At 63.8% G+C, this 21,213-nt stretch overlaps 1 protein-coding gene and 1 long non-coding RNA gene across 5 annotated transcripts; both read right to left on the minus strand.

Moving 5' to 3' along the window:
- Positions 1 to 370: 370 nt before the first annotated feature.
- BMP1 (bone morphogenetic protein 1) lies at positions 371 to 20,091 on the minus strand. 4 transcript variants are annotated; one of them, XM_065651619.1, is made up of 20 exons: positions 19,855 to 20,091; positions 11,661 to 11,774; positions 11,424 to 11,576; positions 11,217 to 11,334; positions 10,576 to 10,754; positions 10,393 to 10,498; positions 9,925 to 10,049; positions 8,199 to 8,314; positions 7,863 to 7,965; positions 7,280 to 7,396; positions 7,059 to 7,204; positions 6,510 to 6,705; positions 6,314 to 6,439; positions 6,060 to 6,220; positions 5,757 to 5,937; positions 1,923 to 2,048; positions 1,718 to 1,845; positions 1,418 to 1,631; positions 1,078 to 1,328; positions 371 to 831 (listed from the first exon to the last, which is right to left on the minus strand). In XM_065651619.1, exons 1-20 carry the CDS (start codon positions 20,015 to 20,017, stop codon positions 697 to 699), a joined length of 2,958 nt encoding a protein of 985 aa, XP_065507691.1. In that variant the 5' UTR covers positions 20,018 to 20,091; the 3' UTR covers positions 371 to 696. The 4 variants fall into 4 exon arrangements, with proteins under 4 accessions (XP_065507691.1, XP_065507690.1, XP_065507693.1 ...); XM_065651618.1 differs by having other exon boundaries at positions 11,424 to 11,774; XM_065651621.1 differs by lacking the exons at positions 371 to 831; positions 1,078 to 1,328; positions 1,418 to 1,631; positions 1,718 to 1,845; positions 1,923 to 2,048 and adding an exon at positions 2,281 to 3,381.
- On the minus strand, positions 4,075 to 5,750 carry LOC135998431 (uncharacterized). Its single transcript, XR_010607532.1, has 3 exons — positions 4,767 to 5,750; positions 4,380 to 4,653; positions 4,075 to 4,146 (listed from the first exon to the last, which is right to left on the minus strand). It is a non-coding gene; the product is annotated as an uncharacterized LOC135998431 (long non-coding RNA).
- Positions 20,092 to 21,213: the final 1,122 nt, after the last annotated feature.

Genomic DNA, 21,213 nt, shown 5'->3' on the forward strand with positions numbered 1-21,213 from the left:
TTGGGGGGGGAATAGGGTGGCACGGAGGGATGCGGTGGCACCGAGGGCGCAGCCACGGGCGCCTTCCCACCATCGCCACGCTGCAAAATAAAGGTTTGGGCGAGCACCTACCTGCCCAAATCAGCATCCCCGGGGGGGCAGCAGGGTCCCCACAGCACCCAGGAGGGACCCACCGTGGCTCCTGCTTTTGGGAGACGCTCATCAGCAAATCGCAATTAGCTGATTGCTCCTCGGGGAGCCCCAGCGCCGGGGGTGTGCTGCAGGGTGCTGGGGTGCTCCCCCCACATCCAGCCCCATTTTTGGGTGCTGTCTCCCTTGCTGGGGGGGAGCGCTGGAAGGAAAGAAGCTGGGCCTGCCCCCCTCCAAGTACAAGGGTATTTTATTTATTTCGTCGGTACAAGACAGAGACAGCACCTTTGTGTGTTGGGCTCTTCCCGGTTACTGGTTTGTACATTCAGAGAGCTGCGGTCAGCTCGGCCGGGGGAGACCCTGCTCGGCACCCCCCCCAGCTCCGGGGGGGCGGAGGGGACCCCCCTCTGCCCTTGTGCCCCCGTGCGAACGTGTCTTGAGTGCTGAGGTTTGGCTGTGTGCTCCTCTGTGCAGTCTGTGCGGGGCAGAGCTCCCCCCGCCTTCCTCCCTGCCCTCCTCCTCCTCCTCCCCTGCCCATGGCGGGGGACTGGGACCCCCCCCAGGCCCTTATTTCTTCGTGTGCAGCGTGTCCTGGAACTTGGTGCTGGTGTAGCGAAGGTGGAAACCCTTCTTGTTGATGGTGTCGTCCGAGTGGAAGCGGATCATCACCGAATCTCCGGCGGAGTAAATCTCCTCTGGGGGCTGCCGGGGAGTGGGGGAAGAGGGATGCTGAGGACCACGAGCATCCCTGGGATGCGTGAGCATTTTTCAGGGTGGGGGGAGTGGTGGTGGTGATGGGGAGGGTGCAAAATCATCACACCCCCATGTACAACCCCAAAATGCTGGGGATTTCTCAGCACCGCTCTTGGCTCAGCATCACCCATCACCCCTTATTTTTTTTTTTTTCGCATTTCGACCCATCATCCCTCCCCCAAACCCCCCGCTCACCCCGGAGCCGCAGAAGCGCCCGAGCCGCGGGGCCGTCCCGTCGTAGCCGTCGAAGAGCTCCATGTAGTCGTAGCCGCAGTCGGCTTCCTCCTCGATCTCGAAGGTCTGGAAGATGAGCTCCACACCATAACCCTCCTCCGCCATGATCACCCACTCGCAGTCCGACCCCCCCGGGTAGTTGTTATCCCCGAACTGGGCGTGGGAATATAAATCCTTGGTCTTCACCTCGGCGTGGACCTGGCCCCCGCATACTGGGGGGAAAAAAGCAAGAGGGGACGAGGTTTAGGAGGATCTATGGTCACCCCGCATCGCGCAGTTTCCCCCAGTCCCACGGTGGTACCTGTGGCGTGGGTGGCCTCGAAGCCCTTTTTTTGGACGGAGTTATCGGAGACGAACTTGAGGAACATCTTGTTGCCGGAGGAGACAAGGGGCTCGGGTTCTTTGGCCCCGCAGAAGCGGCCGAGCGCGGGGGCTTTGGCGTCTTTGCCATCGTAGATCTCCAGGTGATCGTAGGCGCATTCCTGCTGCGCCTCCACGTCCAGCTCCGAGAAGGTCTGTGGAGGCGATGGCCGAGCCGCCGGCGCTCAGAGGGGACCCCGGTGCTGTCCCCCCGGCTCCTCGGTCCCCTCCCCATCCCTACCAGCTTGACACGGTGTCCCGGCGTGGTGCTGATGGCCCAGGTACACTCCTTCTTGCTGGGGTATTTATCAGGCCAGTTGGGGCTGGTGATGGTCCCCGAGATGGATGTCACCTTATGGTCACAGCCGGCTGCGGGGAGAGCGGGGGGTGATGGCTGTGGGGGGGTCCTGTCAGGGTTGAGGGATGGATTTGGGGTGCGGACCCACCTTCCTTGCAGTCGTGCTTGTTGTCGTGCAGCACGAAGCCACTGCGGCACTGGCACTCGTAGCTGCCGAAGGAGTTGAGGCACTCGTGCTGGCAGCCCCCGTTGTTCTTGGAGCACTCGTCCTTGTCTGCGAGAGAGCAGAGGCACCGCGGCTGAGCCGGGGGACAAAGCGCGGTGTCCGGCATCCCAGCGCGGCATCCTGGCATGGGATCCCGGCACGGAATCCCAGCACAGAATTCCAGCGCAGGATCCCAGCACAGCATCCCGGCACGGAATCCCAGCATGGAATCCCAGCACAGAATTCCGGCGCAGGATCCCGGCACAGCATCCCGGCACGGAATCCCGGCACAGCATCCCAGCACAGAATTCCAGTGCAGGATCCCAGCACAGCATCCCGGCATGGAATCCCAGCACAGCATCCCAGCACAGAATTCCAGTGCAGGATCCCAGCACAGCATCCCGGCACGGAATCCCGGCACAGCATCCCAGCACAGAATTCCAGTGCAGGATGCCGGCACAGCATCCCAGCACGGAATCCCGGCACAGCATCCCAGCACAGAATTCTAGCATGGAATCCCAGCACAGTATTCCAGCACAGAATCCCAGCATGGCATTCCAGCATGGTATTCTGGCACAGAATCCGGCACAGAATTCCAGCACAGCATCCCGGCACAGAATCCTGTCATGGAATCCCAGCGCAGAATTTCAGCACGGAGTCCGGCACAGCATCGTGGCACAGAATCCAGCACAGAATCCAGCACAGCATCCCGGCACAGCATCCGGCACAGCATCTGGCACAGCCCTGCTGGTCCCCAGCCCCACGCAAGCGCCTCTGGCCATCACCAAGCAGCTCCGCTGTCCCTTGCCCAAACCAGAGCAGCCCCCACGGGTGGGTAGGTGGGTGGGTGGGTGGGACAGGTCCTCCTCTCCCGGGGTCACCCATGGGGACAACCGTTACCTGTTGATGGTACGGACGGGGAAGGCAGAAGAACACACAGTGACAACCAAAAGATGCACAAGAAAGACCAGGACGCGGGAGTCCCTCTTTACTCATCGACAGGGAAATGTCACAGACACGGTAAAAATCGGGGGAAAAAAAAAAAAAACAAACCAAAAAGCACCGAGGTCAGCTGGTCAATGACAAAAACAATGGGGACAGGGCTTAAAACCAATTAAAAAAAAAATTAAAAAAATTAAAAATAAGGCCAACAACCAGTTCTGTCAAGCAAGGGGCTGCCGGGGCCGGCGGCACGGCTCGGCTGGGCTCGGCTTGGCTGAGCTCGGCTTGGCTGGGCTCGGCTTGGCCCCGGCACAGTCCCGCGCGGCACCGGGACCGCGGCGTTCCTGAGAGAGACGGGGGGGACGGGGGGGCGCTCAGGAGGGGCCCCGCGGCCGCTTCTGCAGGCGGAACTTCAGGCCGGGGGGGCGAGATTTCGGGGGCTGCAGCTGCTGCTTCTTCTCTGCAAAGAGAGAGAAAGGAGAAAAGGGGGGGAGCGATGGGGGGAGCGGGGGGCGGTGGGGACGGCGGGGGGACATGCAGAGCGGCAGCGGGGGAAGCAGGCGGGGACCCCCCGAACCCCTCGTGCAGCCGGGGCTCCGTGGGGAGGAAGAGGAGGAGGAGGAGGCGGCACGGCTGGCTCCGGGAGGATGAGGATGCGCTTTGGGTGGGTTCCAGGGGGTTTTCGGCTTGGGAATGGCAGCAGAAGGGTTTGGGGTCACCCAGAACAAGGTGTGTCCCCGCCCCGGGCTGGCTGTACTTACCTCCCAGCACCCACCACCTGCCCCAGGTCCCTATTGCTGGTGTCTCAGGGCTCGCCAACCCCCGCCCAGAGCCCCCGTTTTGGGATCAGGGTGGGATGCTCCACAGCCCATCACCCTTCCTTGCTCCCCCTCCCCATGGCGTGATGGTTTTTGGGGGGGGAAGCCAGCAGCAAGCGGGTACCACCCACCCGAGCATCCCTATCCGTGCCAAGCTTGCCCCCGGCATGGGGACGGGGTGATGCTGGATAAGAGCATCCCTCAGCAGCAGCGAGGGGGGGTCCTGCCCATTTCCCCCCCAGCCCCCTCGGAACAGCCCCAAGCCCCACGGCCACCTCTCAACCTGCCGTCTCCTAGATCTGAGAGAGAAAGCGAGGCGGAAAAAGCTCATTTTGGGGATGGGAAGGGGCTTCGGATGGGCCGGGGGGGGCTCAGAGCAGCTCCAGCACCAGGGGGACGGAGGGAGCCTGGGGGGGCGAGACAAGAGCGGAGAGAGTTGGCAGAGGAAAGAAGCCCAACCGGGTCGGTGTCTTTAGCAAATCCTTTATTCTAACCAGCGTGCCGTGCGCTCACCGTTATCCCGCCGTGCATCCCGGACAGCTCCGGGCTTGCTCACCCCCCTCACCGCCCCCGTCACCCCGCTACAGACCCCCCTGCGCACCGGGGGCTTGGCAAAGAGCCGGGGGGGGGACACACGTACCTGGGTGCCAACACCGTGGCGGAATCCGTGTCAACGCATCCTTATGTGCGAGGAGGAGGAGGAAGGGGCCACATCTTCAGTGTGTGTGGGGGAAATGGGTGCCTGGGGGGGCCAGGCTGCCCACGCGGGGATGGAGCTCAGAGACCCTCCGCGGCTAAAAAATGAGCAGCACTGAGATGCTTTGCTCAGGGCTGGGCTGGGGAGCGACCCCGGTGGGAGACCCTGGTGTGGCCAAGTCCTCCAGCGTGGTCCTGCTGCCGGGAAAGCCCGAGACCTGCACGGCGGGTGGGAGACGGTTTGGTGGTCTGGGATAACAGCAGCCCCCACGGGACCCCCCTGCGGGAGGAGGAGGAGGAGAGGGAAGGAGCCCGGAGTGGGGGGACTCACCCGGCTGCCCCGTGGCCCCGCTGGGCTTTCCCCGGGTCTGGCTTTGCTGGAGGGCACCGGCTCCCGATGGCTGGGCCACCTTACTTGCCTTGGTTTTAATTTAAAAAAAATAAAGCAAAGACACTCTCCCCCTGGCCTGTGGGTCTCTGCCGCTCCGGGAAGCCCGAGAGCTTCTGGGGACGGTGGCTCCGGCCACGTTGTCCCTTAAAAACATCCTGATGGGGCCAAAAAGCAGCAGGACGGACGAAGCGCCGGTGGTGCGGTCCAGCCCAGCCTGGCCAGGACGTGCTGTTGGCCACTTGCTGATGTCCAGGGTGTCACACCAGCCTGGGGACCAGCCCCGGGTGACGCTTGGCCGCGGCCAATTGCGCGTTATGCTCCGTGTCCCCATCCCCATCCGAAAGTGCCACCATCTCCTGGCGGGGTGGCCCAGGAGAGGAGAGAGGACCAGGGATAAGCAGGTTTTTGGGAGGAGGGACCAGTCTGGAGACCTGAGATGCGGTGGGGGCTGGATGCCGGTGTCCCCCCGCCCTGCCCGGGATGCGGGGAAGCCAGTGGCCGTGCAGCGCAGCGGGATGGAGCGGGGGCAGCAGCAGCAGAGCGGGGGCATCGCCGTCCCCCCGTGGCAGCACCCACCGCGGGGGTGCAGTGCCCAGACCCCCCCAGGGCTGAGCACATCCCTGTCCCCAGCGCGTTGTCCCCCCGCTTTTGCGGGTGCAGCCGGAGCCCAGCACCCAATCGGCCGTTTGGGGACTCCCCCAGTGTCTGAGGTAGGACCAAATTGCCCCCCAAAATAGGGGAAAAGCCTTGAGAAGCAGCAAAATGCGCTGCTAGGGGGCTGCTGGAGGCTGGGGGGGGTCAGACCCCAAGGATGCCCCTGCCGCTGGGTGGGATGGGGGGGCTGCACCCCCGGCGCAGGCAAGGGCAGGTGTTAGCAGCGGCTCGGAGGGGTTGGCAGGGGGTGCCCATGCCGGGGTCGGGCAGCTCTACCTGAGAAGAAATGGGCTTTAAAACCCTTTTTGGAGACGGTGTTGTCGGATTTGAACTCGATCCTCATGTTGTTGTACTGGGAGGTGATGACGTCCGGCTTCTCGGCGCCGCAGAACTTGCCGTGCAGCTTGGAGTCGGCGGTCAGCCCGCTGCGCACCTCCACAAAGTCGTATTTGCAGACCTGGAGTTGGGGCGGGGAGCAAAGAGATTAGGGGGGGACACGGGGCTGTGCCACCCCTGCAATCCCCCGGTGGCATCGGGAGGCGACACGGGATGGAGAGGGGCCGCTCCGGATGGACTCACATCATTGCCCTCGGTCTCGAAGAAGTCAAACTGCAGCGAGATGCGGTACTGGGTGGGGGCCACCAGCTGCCAGATGCAGTTTTTGTTGGGGGGGTACTCCTTGGGCCACCCGGGGCTGGTGATGGAGCCGTTGAGCTTGGTGAGGAACCCTCCGCAGGCGGCTGCAGGGCGGCAGGTACCCGGTGCCCATCACGCCCCCGGGATGCGGGATGCTGCGTGGGGTGTGGGGGGGTGGCAAAACGGGGGGGGCTCACCCTCGCAGCGGCGTTTGTCGGACGCCAGCTCGTAGCCGGGGTCACAGGCGCATTTGTAGCTGCCCAGGGTGTTGATGCAACGCTGCTCGCAGCCGCCGTTATTGGGACGGGAACACTCGTCCACCTCTGGGAAGGGACAATGGGCTGAGCGGGGCTGCCGAGCCCCCCGTGTGCACTCCCCCAGCACATCTCCTACCTTTGAAGAAGTTGACGGCAAAGCCCGCCTTGTTGATGGAGCCGTCCGAGACGAATTTCATCCAGAGCTTGTTGGAGGTGCTCTTGATGTCGTCGGGTTTGTCGTAGCCGCAGTAGCGCCCGATGAGGCTGCTGGACTCGCTGCTGCCATCCCGGATTTCCAAGTAGTCGTAGGCGCAGCTGTCATGCCGCTCGATCTAGGCGGGGGCGTAAATTAGCAAGGGGACACGCTGTTTTGTCCCCAGCATCCCCAAACCCTGCCTGCCCCTTTCCTTATGTCCGCGCTCCCAGACCCACACGCCCATCGGTGAAAAGAGCCAGTCTACTGCGTGGGGAAACTGAGGCACGGAGGCAGTGCAGAGAGATGCGGGCAGCAACAACCCCAAGCGCATCCCGTGCGGTGTATTGGGTCACAGAATCACAGAATGGTTGGGGTTGGAAGGGACCTCTGGAGATCATCTAATCCAACCCAGGGTCGGGGAGATGCTGCTGGAGAGATTTCCCAGGGAAATCGGGGGGCACGGCAAGGCCGGGGGGGATGCTCACCCACCTCGAAGGACTGGAAGGTCAGGCCCACGTGGAAGCCCTCGGAGACGGTGATTTTCCAGACGCACACCTTGCTGGGCCGGTAGTCGTCGGGGTAATTGGGGGACTGGATGTGCCCATTGTCCTTCTTCACGTCCCCCCCGCAGATGGCTGGGAGGGAGGAGAAGCCGCCTGAGCCCCCCAGCCCCACCGCCAGCCCCGTGTCCCCCCGCCGCCCTCCCCTACCTTCGTAGACGGCGAAGAAGCCCTTGCCCACCCAGTTGCTGCTGCTGCGAAATTCAACCCACAGGCGGCTGTCGGTGGAGACGATGGGCTCGGGCAGCTTGTTCCCGCAGAACCTGCCTGGGGATGAAGGTTTGCTGGGCTGCCGCCGGCCGGGCACCCTCCTCTTCCTCACCACCGCCTCCCAGTGCCCCCCCAGCACACCCCCTCCCCACCGGCGTTCTAAAGGGAAAAGGATTTTCCGTCCGTTTTATAGAAAATGGTTATTTCAGAGCGCGGGGGTCAACAGGGATTTGGGGAACACCCAGTTCATGGGGATGGGACCAAGATACTGGCACATCCCCGGGATCAGCCAGACCGGTTTCACTGGTGTGTCCCAGCAACTGGGAGCCCCGTTCACCCCAATAACCCCTCCGGGGGTGGTTCCTCCCCTCCCCAAGGCTTTGGCACATCGCAGGCAGGGATACAGGCAGAGGGGAGCCCCGGCCCCGCTGCCTGCACCCCGAGCATCCCCGCGGCGGGCAGGAGGTGCGGGCAGCGGGCGGGCAGCGCCGCCGGGCAGGCTGAGAGCTCCCGGTTTGGTTACCTCGCAGCGTGGCCTTTCTCCAGAACCCGTCTCTCACCTCCACGTAGTCGTACCAGCACAGCCGGCTTCGGTAGAGGTCCAGGGTGGTGAAGTTCAGGATGATCTAAAATCGGGGAGAGGGGGAAAAAAGCGTGGGGTGAGCCTCTCCACCCGCACCCCGCGGGTCTCTCTGCCGGGTGGTACCCAGACCCGTGGTGATGCCTGGTAGCATCCCGAACCAGGGGGATGCTGGGGTTAGAGGAACCCCGGAAAAAAGGGTATTATAAGATGGGGTGAGGAGGAGGAGGAGGGCTGGGAGGAGCTGAGGGCCTTGGGCGCCGCGCTGGTGGCCGGTACCTTCTCTCCGGGGGTGACGGAGATCCTCCAGACGCAGTGCATGTGGGCAGAGTAGCCGTTGGGGAATTCGGGGGAGGAGAAGTTGCCCTGGCTGTCCTGGAGCGTCTCCCCACAGGCTGCCGAGGGGGAAAAAGTGGGGGTCAGACCCCCAGGAAGCCCCCGCTATGGGTGGCATTGGGTTCGGAGCAGTTGCTGCTCCCAGCCCTCCTTGCATCCTTTTACCACCCCCAGGACATCCCTGCAAAAAAAAAACCCCAAACTGCACCTGGGGATGCTCCCGGCTCCCCAGCACCCCCTCGCAAGCACCAAACCCTGGGGGGAGGATCCCCCCAGCTCGTAGCCTGGGTACGGGCAGGTTTCCGCGGCTGGATCCGACCCAGCATCACCATCTGGAAGCCACATGATGCCGCGGCCACGGCACACGGCGCTCGGCTCCGGCTGTCGCGGGGCCAAGGCGGCCGCGCTGCAAGATGAATGGTGAAACCTTCAAAAAAGGCGGCTTGAAACCTGGGCTGGTTGCCTTTTTTCCCCTCTTTACAGTGGAAACGAAGGGAAGGGAAAGCCGGGCTGCAGAAGGACTTTTTTTGGGGGGGGGAGGCTCTCTTTTTGGGCTTTTTTTCCTCTCCTCTACCTAATGACATTTCCTGCTTGCTCTGGCAGGCCCCGAAAGCGGCACAGCTGGCTGCCGGGGCCCCTCACAAAGGCATCCCTCTTCCAGGCTGCTAATTAGTTGCTGGAATTAAGCAGGAGCGTGTGGGAGCCAAACTCCTTGCAGATGTTGCCAGCGCAGTCCTGGAGCACATGCCTGCAGCTGTGGCGGAACTCGTGCCAGCGTCCCCAGCACTCAGAGCGATGTCACTTCTCATGGGCCACGGTCCTTGGAGCCATTCAAGGTGCTGATCCATGTACTGGTTGTGCTGAGCATCCCTGGCTCTGCACCGGCCCCGTGCCTCATCCAAAACCCTCTTGCTGTTGGGGTGGGTTGGAGGATGCTCTTGGAGGATGCTCTGCCCTTCAAGGATGCTCTTCGAGGCTGCTCTTTGGGGGATGCTCTTTGGAAGATACTCTTTGGAAGATGCTCTTTGGAGGATGCACTTTGGAGGATGCTCTTTGGAGGATGCTCTTTGGAGGATGCTCTTTTGGGGCATGCTCTTTGGAGGATACTCTTTGGAGGATGCTCTTTGGAGGATGCTCTTTGGAGGATGCTGTCTGGAGGATGCTCTTTTGGGTGATGCTCTTTTGGGGGATGCACTTTGGAGGATGCTCTTTGGAGGATGCTCTTTTGGGGCATGCTCTTTGGAGGATACTCTTTGGAGGATGCTCTTTGGAGGATGCTCTTTGGAGGATGCTGTCTGGAGGATGCTCTTTTGGGTGATGCTCTTTTGGGGGATGCTCTTTAGGCGATGCTCTTTCCTTGGACAATTGGGAGGAGAGGATGGCTGAGGATGCTCTTTCTCCCACAGCCAGAGCCTGAGGCTCACCGATGCCTTGTATTTCGCTTCTGCTCACAAACACGCCAGAAAAGCACCGTGGATGGAGAAAGGCAACGTGCATGGTCCTTGCGGGGGGGTCTGATGGCAAGGAGTACCCCAAAGAGCATTCTTCCACTGGAAACAGGGTTATCCTTCCTTTGCCAGGTTTTGGGGTGAACACAGAGCCATTTCCCGGCAGACACGTCCCCATCCACGCTCACCCCATCTGACCGCCCCCCGGCAGTGACACTCACCCGGGCAGCGGTAGAGCTTGCGGGCCTGGGCGATGTCCCCTTTGCTCAGCCGTGTCCTCTGGCCGATGGCGGGACGGACGCCGTTCACGTCGTACTTGGGCAGGATGGTGTCGAGGAAGATGCCCCTGGGGCGAGAGCGGGCAGAGGCTGGAAAGCGCCAGGCTGCGGCTGCTCCCCGCCAACGGGAGGAGGATGCTAAAAACAGCCCGGCTAATTAAAGCCTGCGGGCCGGTGAGTCAGCGGGGACGTGTCCCTGACAGAGGTGACAGCGGGGACAGCAGCATCCCTGCCCTGGCAAGGGATGCCGTGGGGCTTCATCCTGCTCTGCTGGACATGGGAGCCTTGCTCCAAGTGCAGGAACCCCGTGCAGAGCTGCTAAAGTGCCACCGTCCCCTGGTGCTGGGGACCTTGTGTCACCATCCCTGGTGCTGCGGGGGGGACGGGGACATGGGGGGAGCCACCCTGTACCTGGAGAAGGTGTTCCTGGCGTAGTGCATGATGCTGTCGAAATCGTACGTCTCGCCCAGCGACTCCACCTCCTCCGGCTCCATCTTCAAGAAGTTGTACTCCTGCCCTGCAGAGGGATGGGGATGTCACCGGGGGGGGCCCATGGCAGGGAGGATGAGGAGGAGGAGGGAGTCTGGTCCCTACCTGGCTGGATGTTCTCCCGGATGATGGAGACGTGGTCATCGCGGTCGGGGCGCGTGTGCTCGTGCCAAAACCCGATGACGTGGCCCAGCTCGTGCACCACGATGCCGAATTTGTCGCAGTTTTTGCCGATGGAGATGGCTTGGGGTCCCCCCCCTCGGCGCCCCACGTAGGAGCAGCACCTGGGGGGGAAGGTGGGTGGCACTGGGTGAGCTCCGGCTCTCTGGGGGACACAGTCACCCCCTCGCCTCCACGCACAGCCCGTCCCAGGGGAAAACCTCCTCCCCAGCATCTGCTTGGCCGGGGCCGTGTCCCGGCGCGTGAAGACGCCGAGCTCTTCCAAACCCCTGTTTCCTTTGGCGTCGGCCCCGCCGTGAGCCCGGGCTGGTGCCGCGCCACCGACCTCAGCAACGACACCTCCCGCGTCCAACCGCCCATGGGGACCCGACCCCGGGGACGCGTCCCTGTCACCTCCCAGCCCTCCGTGAAACCCAGCAATCCGAGCCAGGCGGTTTGCCCCCGCCGCGGTGCCAAAACACATCAGCCGAGCATCCTAACGAATGAACCGCCGCGCTCCCCGTTTGTGGCGCAACGGCCAAGGGATGGGGCGGTCCCGTCGCGCACCCAGGACCCCCAGCACGTACCCGCAGGGTCGGTAGGTGAAGACGATGTAGCTGTCCTCGTCGTTGCGCTCCAGGAAGGTGACGCAGGTGTGCTTCTCCCAGTGCCGCATCGCCTGCCGGAAGATGGCTCGCTGGCTGCCTGCGGGAGGGGGCGGCGGGGACCGTCAGCCCGGCGGCGGGGAAACGGAGGCACGGCGGGGATGGAGCGTCACCCCCCCCGGCACTCACCGCTGAAGTTGCCGCTGATCACGTAGGGGATGACGCCGTCCGGCCACACTCTCTCCGGCCGGGACGTGGCGGCGCGGCGGCTCCGTCCCCGTTGCCGGCCACGGCCGCGCGGTTGGTGGCCGGGGCGCAGGTTGGTGTGGGTGGCGTTGCTGCCTGCGGGGAGGCGGGGGGCGTGATTTTGGGCAGCCCCCGCGCGGGGATGGAGGCGGCGGGGAGGGGCTGGGATGGCGGCGGCACCTGAGGAGTTGGTGGGCAGGCGGGTGATGGTGTGATGGGCCAGGTCCACCACCCGCTCCACTCGGAAGAGCCGCAGGTCCTCCTCGTCCAGGGCGATGTCCCCCAGGAAGGCAGCTGCGGGGGGAAGGAGTTTTGAGCGCCCCCGACTCTGCCAGGGGACCCCAAAGCCCATCGGGGCTGGGGTCTCCATCACCAGCCTCTCCCCAGCCTGTCCAGACCCAGCATGGCTCTGAAGATGAAGTCAAGCCCTTCCTCCTCCTCCTCCTCCTCCTTTCCTGCATCTGGGGGCCGGGAAGAAAAGCGAGCGCGGTGCCCCCCCTGCTCCCCAGCCCGCCGTGCCGGCTCTCCCAGCAGCTGGAGCCAGCCCCGCGCCGACATCTGGTTCGCATAAAGCCCGCTCCATCAACTTTTAGTGTTATTATTTGTGTTGCAAAACTGCCTTCTTTTTTTTTTTTTTTTTCCTTCTTTTCACTTTGCAAAAACCCCCACACTGAGCTTGGGACCCCCTTCCTGCCCCCCCGGGTCCCGTGCGAGCTCCAACAGCCCCGGGATGCTCCGATGACCTCCGAGTCATCTGCCGCCGCCGAGCGCTGCCATATGTCCCGGGAAGCTCCCGCTGCGCCCGCGGGAACCGAGCTGGCCGAGGGGCGTCCGTCTGTCCGTCCGTCTGCCAGGGCCGGGAGCCTCCCCAACAGCTCCCGCAGCGTTTGGGGGTGCAGAGATGCTTCAGCATCACCGAGCCGGAGGACGCAACCCTGCGCAGCCCTTCCTCCTCCTCCAACGCTGCAAGATGCGGCTCCCGGCTTCGGCGCTTGGCCGTCGCTGAGCCCCCGGGGACCCATTTTTTTGCGGAAACGCGGCGGTTCGGGCGCAAGGGCCGAGCTGAGGTCACGCCGCGTCGCCGTGCCAGCGCCTCTGGATGTGGCCGGCGTGGGGTGGAGCAGGGTCTGTGCCCGGGTTTGGGGGTACCTGGGGTGAAGGGGGGACCCCCGGCACCCCCAAAGCTCGCCCGCCCCAGCGGTGGGGAGCGGGGTGGCTGGAGCAGCTCAGGGGAGCGGCGCCAAGTCCACGCTCCGAGCAATTAGCAAGTGGGTCCCAAAAGAGACACTAATTACGAAAGCAAGGCGAGACAACGAGGATAACCCTGACAGGTCCACAACAACCGGCGCGAGGCGAGAGGAACGCCCCGGGCGCGCCAACTCAACCGGACCCCGTGGCACTGAGCCCAAACCCCGCTCCGCTGGTGAAAGAGCCACATTTTGGGGTGAAAGAGCCACATTTTGTGCCTGTCCCCAGCACCCCAGCAGAGGAAGCCCCAGGGTGGGGAGCAGACCTCGCGGCAAAGCCAAGGGAAGAGCAAACAAGCCGGGGCCGGCACCTCCCCTGGCAGCACCGCGCCGCTGGCACGGCCAGGCTGCAATTTGAGGGCAGAGCGGAGGCAGGAGCCGTCCCCAGCATCCCCACACCCTCCCGGGGCCGGGAGAGACGTGTCCGAACGGGCAGCACGGGGGAGGACCAGGGAGAGAGGACGAGCATCCCGTGCCAAGAGCTGCATGGAAAGACAAGGGAAAGTTAAGCTCGCTTACAGCCCAGCAAGCGCCGGCGGAGCCAAGTGATATAGAAACCATATGTGAGGGATTTGGGATACGTGAGAGAGCCGGGCAGGCCAGCGCGGGGACGTGGGGCTGCTGGCCCGGGCGGTGCGAGGCAGCGAGGCTCCCCCAAAAATCCCCATCCTGGCGGGGGAAGGTGGTTTTGCTGCTCCCCGAGGGGACGTGAAGCCGTGGGGTGGCGGCGAGGGGGTGTCCCGGCAGCCAAGCCTGTAAGGACACGTTGGGGGCAAGCCTGAAGAGCTGGGTTGAGAAACTTCCACGGTGTTTTAGGGTCTGGTTGTGTGCACCTCCCGCTCGCTTCCCGTGCAACCTGGTGACACACGGAGGGGTTTTCGGGGGGTCTCCGCTCACCAAAACGCTGTGAACCTCCCGAAGGGGCTTTGCGGGAGCCACTGCCACGCTGCTGTCACTTGTCCCTCCCCAGTTTGTGCCACGCCAAGCCAGCATCCTCCCTCCAAGGTGGAGGGGACCCCCTGCAAGCGGAGGGGCACTGGCTGTGGTGGCAATGGGGACAAAGTCTGAGCTACGGTGGTGCCAGCGGGGAGGACGCGGTGCCAGCAGGACACCGGTTTCAAGGGCAGGCACTGGCCACGGGGACACGATGGCCCCATCGTCATCCCCACCGGGCAGAGAGGAACGGGGACGGGACACCCCCTCCCAGCACCCAAAAAACAACGGGCTGTTCGGGACCTGCCCACCGAGCTCTTCCTCGCCCCGCAGCCAGGAGATAACTCAGCGCTCCGCTGCTGTTTGACTTTTTGTGTGCTGTGTTTTGTTTCGGGTTCTTGGAACAGTGACGTAACCCCCGGGCCCGAAGCTTTAGACAAACAAGGTTTTACATTCGGACCTGGGCCAACCCCTGCGGAACCCTGTCCTGATGCTACAGGCATGTCACGGTTCGGTCATTGTCCCTGCGGGGTCCCTCTGTCCCCCTCGCCAGGGATGCAGGAGCTGCTCAGCATCCTTTACACCAGCAACCAGGGGAGGGGGGTACCCGTGGGCCTGACCTCTCCAGCATCACCAGGATTTCGGGATGAACCCGACCTTGGACTCCACCAAGGTTGGGAACCGTGTAGAAGAAAAAAAATAAAAAAGATAACCCGCGGGAAGAGGCCGGGGCACGAACACGATGTTCTGGTGAGCAGGCAAAAGCAAACAGAGCGGCGGGGAAGCCTTGGCAGGGGAGGGCGGCAGATAAACAGGGCGAGATCGTGTTCCAAGTCAGTCTGGGGCGAACGAGCCTCCGTGTGCGGTGCCGGCCGGGAAGGACCCTCGTCCCCACGCGATTCCCGCTGGTTGGTGAAGTGACACCGGGCAGAACGGGCTCCGGTGGCTCCGGCAGGATCAGCAGCATCCCCTGCCCCGGAGCAAAGGCTCAGCTCAGCCTTTCCTCACCAGCTTAGCAGCTCTGGCCCAGCTGCTGCGAGTCCTCGTGTGATGTCGAGCCACGAGCATCACTCCCGGTGCAAGGGGAGGGTTTGGAGCATGCGAGGGAGCTGGGAGCAAACTGCTCTGCCCCAGCCAGGGACAGAGGATGGAGGAGAGCAGTTTAATAGGTGCATCCTGGCCTCAGAGCCGAGCTGCTGGGTCGTAAAGCCACAGAGTCACCGGGGCAGCATCCCACAGGCTCGGCACAAGCCGGTAAATATGTGAGGAATGCTCCTTGCGCCGCCCCTCGCCCCCGCACGCCAGCCCAGCTGCGCCCGCGGCGAAGCAAAACACACCGGGGCCGCGGCGAGAGGAGCGGGGACTCCGCTCGGATGGGGCTGGGGGGTCCCCCATGGCCTCGGGGGTCTGTTCTGCAACGGTGGAGGGACGCAGAGCATCCCGGGGGCTGTCGGGATGGGGGGCAGCCCCCCACTGCCACCTCCTGCCGCGGTCCCCACAGAGACCCCAGGGACAGGACGCAGGACGCAGAGGGGGCGAGCTGGACCCCGTCCTCCCCCCGGCAGCGGCGCAGCCCCTCTCCCGGTGCCCCTCGGAGTGCGAGGGAGCAGCCAGGCTGTAAATGCTGGGGCGAGGAATATTTGCTTTCCCAGAGCACCTTCCGAGCGGCGCAGCAGGCACAAAGCAGGAATTCAAACCTTGGCGGCCAGGCTGGGAGCCAGGTCAGATCACGGCCCCTCTGCAGCCAGGGGGGAAACTGAGGCACGGAGGGATGGAGCCGGTCAGCACCAAGGGAAAACCCCCCGAAGAGCCACTCCTGGCACAGAGACACTGTCCCCCCCACCTGCTTTTTCCTTGTCCCAGCCGGTGCTTTTGCAAGACTTGAGGCTGCACCAGCATCGGGCACCCTCCTGCCCGTATCCCTGCCCCGGGTGCAGGCAGAAAGCGGAATACAGGCAGCCGGGGAAGGCAGAGATGCTAAAGAATGATGTCTAAGGCACAGTGACGATCCCTGTCCCCAGTTCCCCTCCTGTCCCCACTGTGCACCCCTCTGTGACATCCCGCTCAGAAGCATCACCCGTCTCTGCTTCCCTGGGCATCCAATTCCCCTCCCCAGCCCTGGGAATCGGGGTACGAGCCCTTTGCCCGCTGCTCCGTGCCGGGCGATGCTGCAGCGTAGCGTGAAATAAGCACCGTGGAGCCCGGCCTCTAATAAACACGGCCCCTGGCAGCAAACGGCTTCCAGCTAATTAACGTCCGGGAGCAGATCGAGGGATGAGGAGGGACGGTTTGATCACTCCAGGGGAGGATTTTTCCTTCTGCTCCTCTTCCGTGACAGCAAACGGAGGAGAAAGCCTCCTCCGGGGCTTGGTGACGAGGATGCCAAAGCTCAGGCATGTCAGAGCCCCCGGGAAGGAGCGGGGGCAGAGCTGGGGGGCTGCGTGGGGGTAGGGGCTCTCCCTGCCTCCCCCCTGCAGGAAAACACAACCCCGGGCCAGCGGCATCGCTCACTGCTGAAAGGGAGAGCGGCTGGAAAGGAAAATATTTGCAAACGGCTCTGCCAAGGCGACCGGGGGGGTTTGTTGTTAAATTCTCCCGTGAGGAGGGGAGCCCAGTGGGGGCCGGAGCCCATTGGGGATGGGGACGCCCCCCGACACCCAGCTCAGTGCACCTGGGGGTGTCACAGCAGGACGGGACCCTGGCAGCGCCACTGTGCCTGCCCCTGGCACCCGGTGCCGGCTCTGCCAAGGATCACCGGCTCTCGAGGGCTCCCAGACCTTTGTGTATCTGCCCCAGAGCTCTGGCTGCAAATATTTTCCCCCCCCCGCCATGCTTTTATTGCTCAATCCTCTCCCCACCAGCCCTCCCCAGGCAGGGATTAACTCCTTCCAAAGTTTACTTGCAGCTCCCTGGCCGGGCTGCATAAACCCTCCTGCAGCTTTAGAGATGGGGGGGATTTTTCTCATTGCCTTTTGCATGCGTTTGGAGGGGGGTTTGCCATGCAAAGTGCCCCCGGATAGATGGGACAACACGGGACACTCGCTCCCCACAGCTCAGGGGGATGCAGGGAGCTCCAGGGGGATGCAGCAGAATGCAGGGAGATCCCAGAGGATGGAGTGGGATGCAGGGGGTGCAGCGGGATGCAATAGGATGCAGCGGGATGCAGGGGGATGCAGGGGGATGCAATAGGATGCAGCGGGATGCAGGGGGATACAGGGGGATGCAGCGGGATGCAATAGGATGTAGTGGGATGCAGTGGGATGCAGCTTTCCCTCCCTGCCACAATGCCAGAGACCTCCAGCAAGCCTCAGCAAAGCTGCAGGCGACCAGAAGGGCACGTTCTCGCCCAGAAAACGCCCTCCACAGCACAGCCAAGATGAAAAGTTTGGGGAGAACCACCCGCAAGCCATCCTCTCTCCTTTCCCCGTATCCCCCTCGGCTGCTTTGTTCTCTCCAGGTCCAGCCGCAGCTCCCCAAGGCCGCCCCATCCCATGTGTTTCCCAGCCCCGGCACGGCGGCGGATAAAGCTTCAGGAAACGCCGTCACCCCCCTCGCCGCGACCCGCCGGCGTGAATCAGCCGCCGAAGGGTTTCCCAGGAGCCGGGAGGGGAGGGCAGCGACGGCAGGCGGGCGAGCGAGCCCCCCGACCCCGCCATGGCACCCCCGGCCCCCGCCGGAGCATGCCGCCGCGCCGAATGGGTGATTACACAAAGATAAAGCAGATCCCGGGATCGGGCTGGGATTTCCAAGGTTTCTGCGCCGTCCCGAGCCCTGAACCGCAGGCCTCCCGCCGGCCCCGGCTCGGCGGGTGGATTTTTTTTTTGCCCTGCATGAATAAGTGACATATAACGGCTGGAAAATATTTTTGGGCAGCCTGACAAGTGTGACTGCAACCAGTAGCCTCCGCTTGACTACGCCTGGAAAGTGTAATCTAGGTGAAACCCCGGCAGCCGGAGCCAGAGCTCCAGCACGGCTGGGAAGCTCGTACACCCGGGGAGGGGGGGCTCAGGCCCCCCAGCCCCATCCATGCGTATGATGTGCCCCACGGCTCTGCCATCACCCCATGGATAGATGCTGAGCCCCCCCAGGTAGCACAGATTCCCTCTGCAGAGCTGTGCACCCCCACGTTGCCCTCCCCAGGAGTGTGCACAGCAGGGTGACAGCAAACCCACGGGTGACAGAAGCATGTCAGCCCCACGCTTAAGCCAGGCACCCCCAAAAGTGGCCGTGGAGCCGCATGCGGGGAGCAAAGTTTGCTGCATCCCTCCACGGGTGCTGGGGGCACCCGGGGGGTCCCGGCTCCCGTAGCCAAATTGCTCAGCAACCCCCCAGCTCCAAGAGCAAACGGAGGGGCCGGAGATGTTTGGTCAGAAGCACTAAGTAAGCTCTGCAAACACCGCAAGCCCCATCCGAGCTGTTCCCAAGTGCGGATGCCCTTTCCCAGATGGAAACACGACCGGGATCCGAGACAGCGGTGCCCTGCTCACCGCCGGGCACCGGGATATCCTGCTGACCGGGTAAAGGGAAACCGAGGCCACGGCGAATTCCTCCCTCGGGAGGCTGGTCCAAGGGCCGGATCTCCCAGAGATCCCGTTTTTTGGCGTCCCTGGAAGAGACGCGGCGGCATGGGTGGCTCTGCCGAGACGGGGATGGCCCGTTGGCACCGGTGCCAACGGGTGGTGGCATCACCGGGGTGGCTGCGGGCAACCATCCTGAGCGGGCAGGCGGCCTCAGGATACCTCTGGCATGAGTTGTGCGCAAGAACCCAAATTCCCGGCGTTTTCCCTCCCCGTGGCCGCGCTGGCGGCGAGGCCTCAGCACTCAGCTGTTTCCGGGGCAAGGGGAGGGGGGGACTCGCCACCCCAAAACAAAAGCAAGCCTCTGTGTGGCTCAGGGGGATGGCATGGGGGGGTCCGGCCACCGAGCAGCCCCCACTGCTGGATCTCAGCATCCCGGTCCTATAGACCCCAACCGGGGTGCGTGGCAGGGCCTGATCCCCCCCCCACCCTGGGCTCCTGGGGAAGAGCTGCCGTAATTGCATTAGTCACATAAGGATCTCGTAAAGGCAGGCGGAAAATGGGGAGTGGGGGGGGAAACAAGCGCCTTGCCAGCCCTGGGACCCGCCGGGGGTCTCGGGATGTGTGGGAGCAGGGCGAGGAGGGGGGACGGCTGGCAAAGCCACCCCTAATTAGTTGGGTTCGTCTCTCCCACGCGGCTGGATGGAGCGGGAGTGGAGCGGAGGCTCCAGCCGGCTCTGCCCGGACAGTTTTGCAAGCCTAGCTGTTTCAGCCCGGGAGGGCAGGAAGGGAAGGATTTTTGGCCAGAAAAAAGCCCTCATGTAGACAGAGTTATATCAACAGACGCCTTCCAGTGCAGACAATGCCATTAAAGAGAAATGTGATCCTCCAGCCGGCACCCACCAGACCCAAGCCCTCTGCTCTCAGCCCTGGGTGAACCTCCTGTGCCTCAGTTTCCCCCCTCCCCACAAATCCTTCTGTCCCCTTTGTTTCGCTTTGGGAGACGGAGACAGCCCCCCTCGCAGCACCCAGCCGGCTCCCAGCTCTTCCAAAATCTGCAGAACAGCTCAGCAAGCCCCTGACCCAGCACGGAGAGACCCCAGCCCATGGCAAAGCCCATGGCAAAGCCTGGCCGGGCTGTCCCAGGACGCTGCAGCCCCGGGGAGGGGGGCAAAGAGCTTTCCCTGTCTGCGGTTTGGGAAAGAAGGAGAAAGCCGGAGGGGGGGCACAGAGTGTGGGTCCAGCTGGGGGGTGGGATGGGGTGGGGGCTGCCCACAGCCTTTGACAGCTGCCGGTGCGGGCAAAGCTGGGGACAGAAAGCGGGGCGCTGGGCCAGCCCCCCCCGAGCCGCTCCCCACCCTAAGTACAACCAGATGCAGCCCCGAGCGGGGCCGGACGCTGTGTGTGTGTGTCCCCCCTTCCCCCCCAAAAAACCCGGCAGCGGGGAGCGCCGGGAGCGGCGCGGGAGCCAAGTTTCCCCCTTGCAAAAGCCCCGAAGTGTGGAGTTGTGCGGGGCACACTCACACTCGCTAAGCGCGAGTTGCTCACACCGAGTTGCTCACACCGAGTTGCTCACACTCGCTCACTCACACCCCCCCACCGCGCTCCCCTTTGTTTCCCCGCCCGGCCCGGCCGTTCCCCCCCGTCCCCGGGGCTCCGCATCCCCCCGGCTCCTACCGGCTTTGCAGGGGTCCTTGTAGTCCAGGGGCTCCGCGTCCTCCTCCTCCTCCTCCTCTAGCACATCGGAGTAGTCGGGGAGGCGCAGGGCCCGGGGCAGGAGCAGGCAGGGCAGCAGGCAGGGCAGCAGGCAGAGCAGCCCGCAGCTCCGCAGCCCGGCCATGGCTCCGCGGGCAGCGGGCGGGCAGGGGAGGGCCGGCGGCTTTTTTTTTTTTTTTTTCCTCTCTTCCCTTCTTTCCTTCCCTTCTTCGCTCCTTTTTTTTTTTTTTTTTTTTTCCCCTCACTCTCTCTCTCTCTTTTTTTTTTTTTTTTTTTTTTTTTTTTTAGGGAAATGAGATCTGGCGGGGGCGGGTTCAAGCGCGGAGCTCGGCCCCTGCAGCCCCGGGCTCAGGGCTGGGAGCGGGGCCAGCGCCGGGGGGGGCGGCGGCGTGGCCGAGCTGCTGCCGGGGACCCTGCCCCCCCGCAGCCCCCGGTCCCGCTCCCGGTCGTACCCTCCTCGTCCCGTGCTGCACCCTCTAGTCTTGTCCTGTATCCTCCAGTACCAATCCTGGCCCCCTTATCCCTGCCCAGTACCCCCCAGTACCAATCCTGCCCTCCCACCCCCATCCAGTACCCCCCAGTACCAATCCTGCCTCCCCATCCCCGTCCAGTATCCCCCAGTACTAATCCTGCCCCCCCATCCCCGTCCAGTATCCCACCAATCCTGCCTCCCCATCCCCATCCGATATCCCCCAGCATTAATCCTGCCCACCTCGTACCCCTCGACCTCGGTCCTGCACCCCCTCCAGAGCACCCCAGCCCTGCACCCCACAACCTCTGCTCCTGCACCCCATGGTCCCAGCCCTGCACCCCACAGCCCCCATCCCCTAATCTGACACACCCTCCCGCACCCCAGTGTCCCACTCTTGCACCCCACATCCCTGTCCCGCATCCCCCAGTGCTGCACCCCATATCTCCTGCTCCTGGAATGGGATGAGCACCCCAGGATCAGGGTGAGCACCCCAGGATTAGGGTGAGCACCCCAGGATGCCCAGGCAGACAGGCAGGGAGAGGCAGCTGCCAGCCCTGGCTGGGCCACGTGGCCACGTGTGCAAGTGTGTTTGTGCACACGTGTGCATGAGTGTGTTCACACATGTGCACGCGTGTGCCCGAGGTCTCCAAGTGACACCTGCCGTCACAGCTCCGCCACTTCAGCACAGCCTGTCACGCCGAGGTCCCCACGGGCCGCCCAGCTCTGCACCCCCGGGTGGGGGGACCATGCCCGGCAGGTGACAACCACATAGCAGGACATGCCCGCGGTGCTCCGGGGATGTCACCCCACTCCCTGCCATCTGCCACCTCCCAGATGCCCACCCTGGG

Source organism: Caloenas nicobarica, chromosome 25 (assembly GCF_036013445.1).
Source record: "Caloenas nicobarica isolate bCalNic1 chromosome 25, bCalNic1.hap1, whole genome shotgun sequence".
Lineage (NCBI taxonomy): Eukaryota > Metazoa > Chordata > Aves > Columbiformes > Columbidae > Caloenas > Caloenas nicobarica.

Excerpts from the sequence above, each read along its gene's own strand:
- BMP1 (XM_065651618.1), bottom strand. The coding sequence starts at position 20,017 with ATGGCCGGGCTGCGGAGCTGCGGGCTGCTCTGCCTGCTGCCCTGCCTG. Across the intron at positions 10,050-10,392 it reads GCCAGGAACACCTTCTCCAG|GGGCATCTTCCTCGACACCA; the intron begins GTACAGGGTGGC and ends CTCTCGCCCCAG. Across the intron at positions 832-1,077 it reads GGCGCTTCTGCGGCTCCGGG|CCCCCAGAGGAGATTTACTC; the intron begins GTGAGCGGGGGG and ends ACTCCCCGGCAG.